Source organism: Ruditapes philippinarum, unplaced genomic scaffold (genome assembly GCF_026571515.1).
Source record: "Ruditapes philippinarum isolate M1 unplaced genomic scaffold, ASM2657151v2 ctg8690_1_1_1_1, whole genome shotgun sequence".
NCBI classification, from domain to species: Eukaryota; Metazoa; Mollusca; class Bivalvia; order Venerida; family Veneridae; genus Ruditapes; species Ruditapes philippinarum.
Genome location: NW_026864200.1, coordinates 1 through 14,674, shown reverse-complemented (window position 1 = coordinate 14,674; position 14,674 = coordinate 1). Strand labels below are relative to the sequence as shown.

General features: G+C 31.4%; 1 protein-coding gene across 1 annotated transcript; it reads right to left on the bottom strand.

The window, feature by feature from the left end:
- Nucleotides 1-236: 236 nt before the first annotated feature.
- Nucleotides 237-8,208, bottom strand: LOC132724825 (C-type lectin domain family 4 member D-like). The gene is made up of 6 exons (XM_060709778.1): nucleotides 8,088-8,208; nucleotides 6,750-6,844; nucleotides 5,108-5,198; nucleotides 4,664-4,718; nucleotides 3,483-3,638; nucleotides 237-340 (listed from the first exon to the last, which is right to left on the bottom strand). Exons 1-6 carry the CDS (start codon nucleotides 8,131-8,133, stop codon nucleotides 307-309), a joined length of 477 nt encoding a protein of 158 aa, XP_060565761.1. The 5' UTR covers nucleotides 8,134-8,208; the 3' UTR covers nucleotides 237-306.
- Between the last annotated feature and the right edge of the window lie 6,466 nt (nucleotides 8,209-14,674).

The window sequence follows — 14,674 nt, the reverse complement described above, 5'->3', positions numbered from 1 at the left end:
AAAACTATTATCTGTTGTATGTATATGACGCAACAATATTTCATTCAGTGCAAATGTCATATTTAGGGCAATATCAACTGAAATAAATTGAAATGACACTTAAAAATTTAAACTTACAGAACAGGACTCGTTTAAATAAATGTTAACATAAATGCTATTGGTGGCAGTTTATAAAAAATAGACAGTTTCAGGTATTCGTATTAATCGAAACAGTAGGACATAGATAAAATGTGGAAAACGAAAAAAAACTTGTTTATTCATATATTTATTAGTTATGTTATACAGCTATATTTCACATTCATTTTCTCATTTGCCGATAATTGAATCCACAACATCAGTGCTGAAATAAAAATAAAAAAAATACTATTTTGTTACTAACTTTTAAACTAAAATTTAACTTCTTATTTAATTATAATTGTCTAGCATAAATTGCTCCGAAAAAACGAACCGCTTAGAACCTTTTACCAATTTTATATAACCCTGAACCATGATCCTACAAAAGCTTGTTAAGTTTTCTTGACAATTTCAAATCAATATAAAAATTGGCAGCACAAGAAAATGTGAATACTTTAGAATTTTAATTTTAAGGTGCAAAATTCTGAACATTGAAATCATTATCTGAACATCAATAATTATTTTGATTTTCCTTTTACGTAAATAATACTTATAAAAAATCAATCAATTCAATTTGATGACAGCATTATCGAAATAAAATGTATTTAGGACAAATTAAATCATTTAAGTTCACTGTATTGAAATAGTTATGTATTATTCTATGGAGGCTATTCGTTGCCAAAAATCCAGCATTTTTATCTGAGTTGAACAGTTTGTTAACGGACAAATACAATAATATTTGTATTTCTTTGTATGTAAACTCCAATGTTGCATTTTTGGATTGAGTATGCCGATTTAACATTGTAAACATGCATTTCAACAAAATACATTTTGTAAAACGACAAAACATTAACTGTTATGCTGATAGTAGCAATACCAAGTGTTCGAATACTCATTGTTTGTGTATACGCCGACAAAACAGAAGTTACATTCTTAGCTTTACATTGTCGACCTATCATGACTCGGATCAGCATAATCCAGTTTTACACGTTTTTCAATCAAATGAAATAAGCTCCGCACATTTTCCCGCCCACTACATCATCGTAAATAAACGTATTTACCCGCTCATTTTCGGTATTTACCGTCGGCGACAAGAAGCGGCGTAGTTTCCGTTTACCACACATTTTAGGTGTTTAGTTATTCACCAAATATAATTCACTTGCATGATTGCCATTCTATGCCTATATACAATCAGCATTAGCGGACTTTAAAAGGATTATAGGCATATAAGTTTTAAAACGTTGTCGATACCACATTTCCTAGAAAAAGAAACTGAAAAAAAATAATAATAAAAAACTCACCCAACTACTTACTGCCTGAGGTTAAAATATTTTTCAAGGAAGAAAAAACTATTGATAGGCTATATTCAACGACAAATAGAATTTACTGAGGGTATTCCAATTTGAATAGGAATGAGTATCATTTACAGTTAAGCTGCTACCTTACCACTTTCAAATTTTCAAGTCCACATCTGATAATCTGATAAAGGCTTCGATACGACTAATTACTGATACAGACCAAATAATGGCTGCTGTTTTTCCTAGAAGTAGCATTTACTATGACATTAGTAACCTCAATTCTAGCGTATGACTTGACAAGAAAAAACTTTTAACAATCGTAAAGTTATAACCAAAGTTGTATGTACCCTTTCGTACATAACTTTTTATTTTTACCATACTGTATAGATACATTTTCCCATTTTTAACCATTTTGTTTTTCAATAATCACATTTAAATGAGTCCAAAGGTATGTATGTTGATTATCAAATTATGTATACTTTGTTTATTTTATCTCTTAGAAAGCCATCACTTACAAAACTTAATAAATATTATGTACATAAAAATAGTTCTCTGCTTTTGATCAGATAGACAGCAAGTCTAGGTAACCGCTATTTACAGCATGCATACGCATATTTTAGAATTGCTATTGATTCAGTACAATGCATTAAAAGACCTTAACCTACGCCAGCTTACATATATTTAATAATAAAGGGCTAAAAACATCCTATGACTCACAATACCTCCCAATGGAGGTAAACAGATATGCTAGGATACATTGTATATTAATTTCAACATTAAATTGGGACAAATTCACAACGTTTTGGTTTTACAACGAAATTATCGATAATAAACTTTGAATTATTTCGTAGTTATAAACTTTGTAAAAATATGTTTTTTTTTCTACAACCCAACATAGTCCCTTAAAGAAAGAAGTCACAAGCTTACTGTCCAGTTCTCTTTATTCGTGTTGCCAAAAGTGACTTCTATGTATAGCATTCTAATACTATTTGCTGAATGTAAAAAATATGCGTACGAGTAATACCGTGTAACGTTTGAAGGCACACAAACCATATCTTTTATATAAAAGAACAGTGATGTGTGTCATTATATATAGGAAACATTCCCTTATGTTAATACACCAACTTTAGCAACATATTATTATGCTCATTATCAGTATAAATGTTGTTACATTGTTATATTATATCTTATCAAATTTTGCATTACTTGGAAATCCTGTACTAGAATACGTTTTAATAAAATCAGAGGATATTCGAAGTCAACTGTTATGCTGTTGATGTACAAGTATGTGAAATTTAAAACAGTTTCTATATTATTTGAAATATTTTTTGTACCAGCAAGAGTTACCTCTCTTTATATTCTACTTTCGTGAAAATTGGCTCCGCCTATTAATTTTCGTATATTATCGTGACAATTCCATACATTGTATATGGTTGTTGCGAAATCGTTTACAAATGTTAATCGCGTTAGAATGTAAAAGGAAAGGGTGTTGTTGTAAACCTGAGTGTGTAAAGTTGATGCAGTTACATTCTCAACGTCATGATACACAGCATAAAACGTATTGTGTACGTTCTATCGGCTACATTTCTACATGTCGCAAGTTTGAAGTTTGTCTAAGTTGCATTTTTATAGCTTCCATTTTCTCAAATCGAGATAAACAAAATGCTAAATACCAGTGCAGTATGTAACTCTCGGATCGACAATTAGATTTTTACTAATCTGTTTAGTAGAACCGAAGTATGCATTGTCAAGTTTCAACGGCTGGATTTTTGGCAACGAATAGCCTCCATATTATTCTGATAAAATAACAATACACGTATTCATTATTAATCAAATGCATCCACGCATATCGTCCACATCTTTAAAGTGTGTTGACCAGCGCATTTTTGTCTAAAATATCATTATTTTACACATTTTTTGCACAATATTAGTGCTTTTATATAGGCAAAAAGAACGATATGTTTTTGTGTAATCAAATATCATTCAACTTAAAATGGTAAAACGAAAAACAAAGTGTAAAAACAATTCTAATGACTGTCACACAACCTTCATCTGCTTTGAACAGTTTACCTTGTTTCACAGATTGGATGCAAGTGGCTATCACATGGATAATCACTCCATTTATAGTCATGGTGGACAGCATAAACCCCACAGTCTTCAGGTTGACCTCCATTTGGCTCCCCTGGGTACCAGTAGGTAAAATCTGGTTTCTGTGACGTGTCGTACCTGTTAAAAGCTCTAAAACTGCTGTTGACAATTGACTATATCCATGCAACCAGTGCAGACCAAGATCAGCCGGTTCAAACTTGCCGTCTGAGCAATGTCTGCACTATTCGCCATTCAGTCAGTACTAACATTGAAATATGTTTTGAAAAATTTAAATGCTTTTGTCCATACTTATAGTCAAATTAATTATATCAAGCACTAATGCGCACCCGAGTAGAACAACTGAAGTCCCTTTAAAGAGGTTTCTGATGAGTACAGAAAATAATATTATACTTGTATTCAAAACCGAAATTAAAACAATAATTATTAGAATCAAATGAAACGTAAAAGACAATAACGTTTTGACAATTTTAATGTATTACACACCTGTGTTTTAAACACTCGTTAAAGCGTAAGCATGTACGTGTCAATGAAAGAAGAAAAAACATAATAGTAAACCTAAGTATTTTTATAGTATGTGATAATAAAGAAATAATATATCCCAAACTGTGATTTTATTGCTCTATAACATCACTGTTTGGAGTTCGGATGCGGGGAATTATATCACGAGGGCGTAGCCCGAGTGATATAATGATGCACATCCGAACGACAAACAGTGATGTTATCAAGCAATAAAATCACCGATTTGGATCTATTATTTCGATTCTAACACGACATCAACAAATAAATGCTGCCCGTACATGATAATTAGCTAAATTGAGCCTGATTTGTGTCCGTACTTTTTGTCAGCGCGTCACATTTTTAGTGGTTACGTTACGTGTATAATGATTACGTCACATGTCTAAATATAGAACGTCAAACAGTAATTTTATAGCATAATAACACACACTTTCGGTTTTTCTATGTTCAATAGGCAAAAATGCGGGTCGTGTTAGAATGTTTTATAATGTTTTGTAGTGTAGCTTCATTACAACATTTATTGAACTCATTGAGAAACTCGCATTATACAGGTTCATTCAACACATTCATACACTTATTTAACATCCTCCAAACACATGATTGTGTGACATAGAGAAATTAATTACCACTGCCATATCCCCTCTACATCCATGTCTGATATTCCAACCCAGCTGTGATAAGCTTTAGAAATAGAGAAAAAGAAATCTGGTTGATTTTTGAAAAGTGTCAAATCTTCTTTTATTCTTTGTCCTCAATGGCTTTGAACGGTGATATCAACCCATCTACATATTCATTGATCTGTTTGTTTATTTATTTATCTATCTACGTATTTTATTCAATAATATATTTATACCGACTTGCCATTGTAACAGTAACAAATCATCGCCGATAACACATGCTTACTCGTTACGTATTAACTTTATTTGAATTGTGTTAGCCAGCAGAATCAGTTACCTAGGGTTCAGACGGTGTAACTATTGGAATATATTTTTTCTAGAAATTTCTCATTAAGTTCATTACTACGATTTCCTGCAACGTAATCAAAAATTAGAATTTAAACCAACCCTTACCTTTAGTTTTCTGTAGGATGTCAACGATAAAAAGGTTTTCCTCTGCAGTATTCACATGGATAAGATGCCCATTGTGTTGCCTGCAGAAATTCTGCAAAGAAACATGAATAACCTAAAATTCTTATTAACATTTCTTGGCAGTAAAGTAAAGAGCAATATTTCAGTTCGGCAAAAGAAAACATATTACATGATTGTAGATACAAAAAGGAACATAGTTATGCAATACACGAGTCTGAATTATAAAAATTTCATACAATTTAAAAAAAATTCATTTCATTTCAAACATTTCAGAATGTTAAGAAAATTAAGAGATGGGTCTGAGACTGATATTCAATTTTTATTTTCAGAGCGCTCGATATTCAACACAAGCATAGAGAAAAAGTAACCCCGAAAGAACGTCAATAAAAGCAAATTTAGAGTACGAAAATTAAATTTTCAATGACATCATGTTCTTGTGAGTCAAAGATATAAAAGCTACTTGACATCGATGACATATTAAAAGCTATTGTTAAATGATTTATTGGGAGATCATTATACCTTTTTTGCTGAATTGCTTTAAAACCATTCATAAAAAGAAAACACTACACCTCATGTTCAAATCCCAGATCAAAGTTTTTGCTGTTACCAATGATGCGATTTATCTATCTATAGTCATTGCTAAGTGAGGGTTTATCCGCCCGCACGGGCACAAGATGCAGCTTTCGCTTTCGAGTACGCAACCCCGGACATGTTAAAAAGCACAAAGTGTTGATAATTTGCCTCCGTGCATTACCACTGATGCCAATGAAATGTTATTTTATATTAAAGTTATTAAATGGAATTTGCTATAAATGATTTCAATTTAGATCTCAGACCTAGCTCTGAATTACAGGCAAAAACACTTTTTTCGCTCGTTCGATACTAGTACATTTTGAATATCAATGTATAATATTCGCTTTCACAACAACAAAAAAATGAAACTGGAAAAAAATCTAACAACAAGTTCTGAGTTCTATGTAAGCTTCTTTTTGTTGTCCTTTTTATAATTTTTTTTTGAAAATCAGTCTAGTAATTTACTTTTTACGCCGAGTTTGATGCAAGCACAAAATTAACCCCAAATTTTCAAAAAAAAAAAAAGAATTCGAACCAGCTCGATATTCGCTCCTTTAATTTTTTTTGAAAATTAATCTCATAGCTGGCTCAGGATAAGATTTGCTTGCATATATATCTTACAGTTGACTATGGATGCAATGCTTGTACGATATATGCTTTTTAAATTGAATGTCTATCTCTGAACTGGCTCTGATTTCAATTTTACCCAAATAATCATTGGTTAAGTGAATTTTGAATAACTGTTTGTGAGTCTGTTACTTGCACGATATTTGTCTATTGCAAAAATATCGATCGATCGGCTGGCTCGAAATTTTAAGCAAGCTCGAAATAGCATAATTATAGCCTACTAACTACAACACGTTCTCGAACAAGGTGGAAATCCAAAGCTAGATGGAAATAAATCATAATGTGCGATTTCAGACTTGAGAGCTGACCGTTTTTTTCTTTGATTGTTCTTTTTTATTCCTTTTTATTTTTGTACGATTTTTACCTATTGATATACATGCACATGTTAATTTTTTTTTGAAGAGTATCAAAGCGTCGTATTTACCTCAGCTTCGATAAATGTCACATTGTGTCCGTAACCAATTAGGTAGCAAGAATCATTGAAACGTGTCCAGCCATTCTGGCAGCAGCACGAACACACTAATGAAAAAGAAAGTTATACAATAAAAAATAAATTGTGACAGAAATATTCAAGTTATAACAAGTAAATATTATAGCATACATATCATAACATTAAGATTAAGAAATATGGCGTCACTGTTATCATTTAAAAATGAGAAAATGTGATCAGTGAGATAAGTAACTGATTCATTTGTTTCAGCTTACAATCATTGTCAAACTTAACTATTTTTAACGACGGTAGATTTAATTAATATTGTATACTACATTTAATTCCCAACTATTTGACTAATTACATCAAGAATTTGCAGAATATACAAGTATTTATTACTTATACTCATCCTTTGGCAAGACAGCTTGATAAAAGTGCATACACTTGGTCATACATAGGCTCGTACATGTAAATTAAAATTGATATATCCCTTAGGCTAAATAAAACAGACAAAACGTAAAATGCAGCTTTTGTTTTATTTTGTAGTTCTTTCGTTGCATGTTCGTTGCATGTTTTTCCTTATCCAAAATTTGATGATTGATAACGTTTAAAGTACAAGGGCCGTTATCACAAACTGAAAAATATTCGTCCTGATAGTTGCGCTCTCCACTGTTGATATGTATATCAATATAGAAACAAATTCCGTTTGTTTGCTCCCGTTTAAAGGCAACATTGACACATAACTGGTCATACCGCGCCAAACACTTTCCGTGTATAATGAATGAATTGGTTTTAGCGAGTTAGTTAAATCTTAGTATACAAGTTGACTTCTTTTAAGTAATAGATCAGGGTTTTGGATGGTACTGAGGCATAATGTTTTTTATTTGAAATGACTTGATTAAAAAATACCCATTTTTCTACAATTTTATTGTTTTCGAATTATGCATATATCATACAATTTCTATATCTTAGCAACAGAAGAGAGCGAAAATCGACGAGCGTCATACGAAAATCGGCACCGGAAGTTATATAAGCTTGAAAAAATAACATAAGTTATCTTCATTATTTAATCGTGTCAGAATCGAAATAAAAGCGGTCTTAACGGTGTTTATCGGCTATTCAAACCGGTTTTTTCGTTTTGATGCGAAAAATTTAACCACTAATGCCTACGGTTTTTGTTATCAATTCATACGCATCAAAACTCCAAAACCGGTGTAAAATAGCCGATAAACACCGCTAAGACCAATATTATTTTTTAAATAAACCGTGTATTTATTTCAAATCGGAATCAATTATGGCATTATTACCAAAAGGTAAAGCAGCATAATTTACCTGTTATAAAAGTTCCTATCCCAAATAAAATAGTATAAGAGAACATACTTGAATGACTGATTATTCCCTTATCTGATATTAAGTATATATCAGTCAATTGACTGAATTAGGGTCAGTAAGATAAGAAAACTACTATCAGTTGTTTGTATATGACGTGGCAATATTCTATTATGCAGTGGAAAATGTTATAAATTGGGATATTGACTGAGTAAGTACAATGAAATAATACTTAATAAATTAAGTAACATCATAGATGTTGAAGATTTAGATGGTGATTTGTACGGTGTATGTTTATATCTATCCGTGAACTCGATTGGGTTGCATAACAAATATGTCGGAAAGTCAAGAGATTATCTACAATGTCCGTGAAATGAAAAATAATCTAAAAATAAATACAGATCACATCACACAGAACAGATTCCGTTGTCCGTAAAAAACAATAAAGCAAGGTTCGGAAAATTAACCCCAATGTCCATCAAAAGAAAAGACTAAAACAATAACACACGTAACTGTTCCCACTGCCTGTGGAAGGTAAAAATGTCTTTAAATAATGTATAATGTATATATTATCATAAATCCGCATTGTTTGTGAAAAGAAAAAGATGAATACTTAAAATTTGACGACACGGGACAGATTCAAATAATTGTAAAATGTTAAAAAAATTAAAAGACAAACAATAAAGTGAGACCAGAAGATCCTATTGTTGATGAAAAGGAAACAGAAAAAATGTCTAGTTTGTAAGAGAAAATATGAAACTAACCAAGTTATACCCGAAAATAAGAGGCAATGATAAGAATTGTTTCTTGTTTATACAAGTGGCTGTGGTCACTTAAAAGAATCAGTTTAAGATGTGTCTATTTACTTTGTGTTACAAGGGAGGCCAACTCCCGAGGCGACAGGCTGCAATGATATCACAACCTTCCTCTTTATTTGAATGCTACTTTCTATATGTAGGCTTTGCTTCACTTTGTTCTATCGTGATTTTGGTTTTGACCATTATAATAAATTAACAAACACCAAGTTTTTTTATTCTGTCTATTTAATAACCGTATAAACAAAAGATGTATGAACTGAGTGTCTTTCAAATTTTTAAGTTATTAATCAATTTATGGAAATGAATCATATTTTAACTAACACTCATAGAATACTTACCGACGTATTTAAATCAGAAACCTTTTTATGTGATATTTAAAGTAAATTTAGCAAAGTTTTACGAATTGAAAATTAATTTACATGAGAGTTGGTGCATTTTAACTTGTGCTACTAAAGATGCGAATAAAATCTAAGTCTTGGTATTCTAACTATGTAATTAACATTATTACATATCATTTCAATCATTTAGTTCCAAAAAATGAAATTACAAAAAGTTGTCCAAATACAAAATTATTAAATTCTATAACAATGCATCTCCAAAATGAATAATGAATTAAAAGGTAATAATGTGTTTATCAAAATATAACAAACATATTTTTATCAAAATAAAAAAAACACAACCAGTCATATTATAGAATATGAACAAATACAAAGAAGAGGAAACAAGTTAAAACTAATCTGCATAGTATATAACATGTTTTACCCATGTAAAACTGAAGGTTTTAAGACTGTAAACACCTGAAATCTTTAGAATTTCAAAGATTAAATTTGAAAGATTTTGCATTTAAAGACACATTATGCCTCAGAAATTATTGAATGTTTAATTCTTGATAAAAGGCAAACATAAATTTAGAACATTTAAATAATGATTGAACAGCATGTTAGATGCTTGTTATCTGAAGACAGTAGCATAAAATTTGAAACTTTTTTTAATAAAGAAGCAAAATGTAATGAAAGAATTATTTTAACTTCCATACAAAATACTAACAGCAGGAGAAGTAAAAGGGTTTTAATCATTTAAAAAGTATTTCTTAGGCACACTGACCATTTAATAAATTTTCTTTAAGAATGTTTACTTCCACAATTAGTAGCTTGCAAATTTTGAAATGTAGATAATGTCCAATAATCTTTGTTTCCATTGCATTTATTAAACTTCTTTAGATGCTTTACCAAGACGATCGTCTAGTGACATGTTCATGTCCATACAACTAGAAATATCGACGGCATGTTTTTATTCACCTATGTTAATATGTTTTGCAATACATGATACAATTATTTATTTGGCTGCTTTTTATGGCTTACGGCCATATAGTAGTCAGACATATCTTGCGGCAATGGTCAGCTTTATTAACTGTTTTCTTTACCTTAACAGAAAAAGAGAATCGGTATAATAATCCTCAATCCGACTATAAATCCAACTATATGAAGACATTATATAAAGTGTAGTAAAATACAAACATCAAACATAGTATATTTGTTTATCGGGATTTAATTCAATTCAAACATAAACTTTCGAGATTGTATGGCGATTTCCCCTTGTTCATGTGGAGGAAGAGCTGAGGTACCACTTAATGAGTCATGTCAACACGATCGTTCACAAATATTAGACGTTAGATTAGCCCTTGATACAGAAAATGATTTATATAGCCAATAACTAAATAAACATAATAAAATTTCATATACCTAAAATAATAAGATAATTAGACCGGACTTAACTCTGTCTTCCTCGATGGCATAAACAACAACTCAGAAAGTTTTGGACTTAATCTGTTATTCCGAGAGGTCTGTTACCCAACATAAATACTGAAATTTATAAATTGCTTACGAATAGGTGGAATTCAGCTTTTTTCACAAATGTACTTAATAATATTTAAATGTGAATTGGAAAATTGGGTACACAACACAGCTCTTTTCTAACTTAAGACGGCGAGCAGATAATTTCTTGGCCAGTTCATTTGTACAGTCACCAAGTGAATTATTATTAACTGTCACAACCTGTCCTGCCTTGATTTCAATTTCATCATGCGTTCTTGGTTTGTAACCGTACAAAGCTATATACTTTTCTTAACAAAAAGAAAAAACATTAAATATAATGAATCTTTCATCGGTTAAATGTGCCGTTGCAGCATTGCAATCTTTAATTTACTACTTAGATAGTTATTATTACGTTTCGTACAATAACGCTCAGCAAACATAAATAACTTATTACAAGTGGATAACAGTAATGTTAAAAATCCATACCATTTCAGCTCAAACGAATGGAAGGTTTATATATGCAGGAACTTTTATTCTTCATAATTTGTGCATAATATCATTTAAAAAAATATAGTTAATTATCAAAACATTTATCTCAAGCCACAAATACAAGCAATTTTGGTGATATTTGTCTGTAAAGCTTACTTTTAGTTTCCTTCATTATCGATTTCAAATATTTTAAAATGTATTTTTCTATTTAGTTGTGTTTACCTGGCTATTGTTGAGGTATTGATATGATATCTGTGAGCCTCCTTATGGTCAAGGTCAATGTTACATAAAACAGGACATTGGTCAATGAATGATTTTAAGAATTCAAATCAGACCTTGGATGGGATTGCTTTAGGGTCCCCCTTGGTTCAAGGTCAAGGTCATCTTTACTAAATATAGAAAACTGGTTTCCGTTCAATAACTAAAGTTAGCTATAAGATATTTCAGCGAAACATTTGTGAATTGAGCTTATATTGCGAACTCAAATTGGTTTGCTGTAACGCTATGTAGGGTAGTGATCAATGTCACTTTTACTAAGTATAGACGAATTTGGTTTCAGGTCAATAACTAGAGTTTACTTAATATTAGCAAGCTTGTGTGAGGACCTCACTTCGCATAAATTTACCTCCCCCGCCTTGCTACCCTCACAAAATCAAGATCAATACAATATTATTTTTCCAATTTGATATAATTATTAACATTTGCTTATTTTTTAAGTTTCTTCAATTTTTATCATAATTCATAATGCAAATAGTTGCATTGCATTTTGATTGTTTTGTATTGCAGATAGAAAAAAAAATTCTGCAGTAAAACCTCTAAAAATCTGACCCTCTGAAAACCGGAATCCTCTGAAAACCAGACTATTTTAAAAAGTCCACTAGTTTTACTTTATAAGTTCATTGCAAAATATCCTCTAAATACCGGAACATCTAAATTCCGAAAACCGGACGGTTTTCTATGGCTACTTATGGTAAATATGCATGAAATATCCTCCTATAACCGGACAGCAATTTAAGTGACAACTTTCCGTGTATTCTTATGTAGATTAAAATTTAAAACGTTCAATTATCGTTTACCTACTTAATCTATGCAGATGGCAAAACACTCAATATGTTTTATGTTCTTAATGGCAATTATATCCAAGCTTTTTTATCATAATTTTGTCTCTTTCTCTGTATTGGTCACAGACGTTTGGTGTTAGATACTGACACCCCCGCCCAATGTAATACGCCCTTGTAAACACTTTATCAAAATATAAGATAATTTAACAAGACTGGAACATCTGTTAAAACGATAAAAAAGTGTCGAAAGAAAGGAAGATTTTAATGTGCAGGAACATTTATTCTTAACAAATTGTGCAAAAAACCATTTAATTAATTATCGAAACTTTCATCCCAAGCTGCAAATACAAGTCATATCGGTGATTTCTGTCCGGAAGCTTACTTTGATTTTTCTTCATTATCGATTTCAAATATATACAAATGCTTTGCTTCATTTAATTTCCCCTGGCTGTTTTTGGGGGGTTAACTTTTGTCAATATTGACCTGATTTGTGCAAAAAAATTACAGGTTCCGGCCTTTGTGCCTGCTCTTTTTCTGTACTTAGTTTTGGAGACCCATACAAAAAAAACATAGTTTTTCTTTTACATTTTATTTTGGTGAATTTGTGTAATAGATTTGCATAGCTTTGGCTTTACAACATTTTTTTAAAAATGTTAAGGGACTTCAGAAATTGAGCTACTTATAGTCTTGAGTCTAGTCGAGGCTCTGTGACCGAGTTCTTGAGCTATCTAGACTGCTTACTGAACGTTGGTTGTTCTATTCAGATATTGCACGCGTCTTTGATAATATTAGGAGGGATACCAGATTTAAAACAGTTTATTTAAGTATTAAGAAGTTTCTATGATTAAGCTACCAATTGTCAAGAACATGGTCGAGGTTTCCGGTGCGATAATGTCGAATTTATGCTAGGAATGGCAACTGAGGTCTAACTCTCCCAGGACAAACATTCGTTCTAAAGTAAAAACGTCTCGTAGTTTTCTCTTATAAGTTCATTGACAAATATAATCTAAATATCGGAACATCTGAATTTCGAAATATGATAAACAAGATCAACAAGGAAAGGCGGCGTTCAATGAACGCAACCCCCACATGACCCAGCAAAAAGAACCAATGGCAAAGAGCCCAGGCGGACACCAAACATAAAAAGGACAGGGCAAAGACAGGTTAATCATTAAATGATAAATAATTTGTAACTGATTAGGAATTCAAAGAAAATAATAATAGTAGACCCACAAAGGGGAAGGGCACAGGAGACTGGGGGAAGGGGGGGGGGGGGTTAATCAAACAAATAAAAACTAGAGGCAACGGGGAAGATACTTACCGTAGACGAGAAAACAACAAGGGACACAAGCAAAAGTGTCACCAAAACAGTATGAAACAACATAGACATACATCTGAGGAACACAGTGGGGCGCCGCCTTGGAACGGTCAGCAGCATAATAATGACTGCTGGGGAGTTTAAACCGGTTAATGGTGCACCAAACCTCGCTCTTAGCCCCACCATGTTCCTATAAACAAGACAGTGTAAATAAAATGAATCCCCGCCAAGTGAAATTCTAACAGTTGTCATGGTTACAAAAGGTTAAATAAGTAAAACACTAAAATTATCATGTAGAAACATATAAAAGTAAACCCAATGACCATAACAAAAACCGGTTTTCTATGACTACTAATGATAAATATGCATAAACAATCCTCTAAACACCGGACAGCAGTTTATGTGACAACTTTCTGTATATTTTAAAGTGGATTAAAGTGGCAAAAGGTTCAATGTTAAATTACCGGTTAATCTAATTACCTACTTTATCTATACACTTGTAAATGTGTGTTATTTTCTTATTGGCAATTGAATCCTAGCTCTTTTATCATAATTTTGTCTCTTTCCCTGTTTTTGTATTATTTTTCAAAACTAATTTAATTTGTTGGTGTTTTTAAAATAAATTGTGGAAGAGAGTTGGGAAACTTTTGTTAAATTATTACTATTTGGATTAATAGATTAACCTTGGAATTAACTGTATTCGGGCTAAATATAAGAATGATGGTAAGAAATCCATTATTAATATGTTTCAAAAGCAAATACAAAAATAATTTGCAAAACAAAAGTTTCAAAACAGTTATAATTGTAAACAGAAATTTACATAGTATTATATCTTATACAAAAGGGTTGAAAAGTAAATACAAAGGGTTTTAAACAAGATCAATGTTCTCACACATCTTAATTTAAATGTATAAATCTCTGAAAACCTGACCTTTGGTCAAGTCGGAACAGGGTCTAGTTTCTAGAAAGCTAAATATTACATAAAACAACTGTCTTCTAAAGTCAATATGAATTTACACGTATACGGTTCTGTATCAAAGTGTAAGAAGAATATATTGAGGAGTATGATGAAAGTTATGAAATATTATCA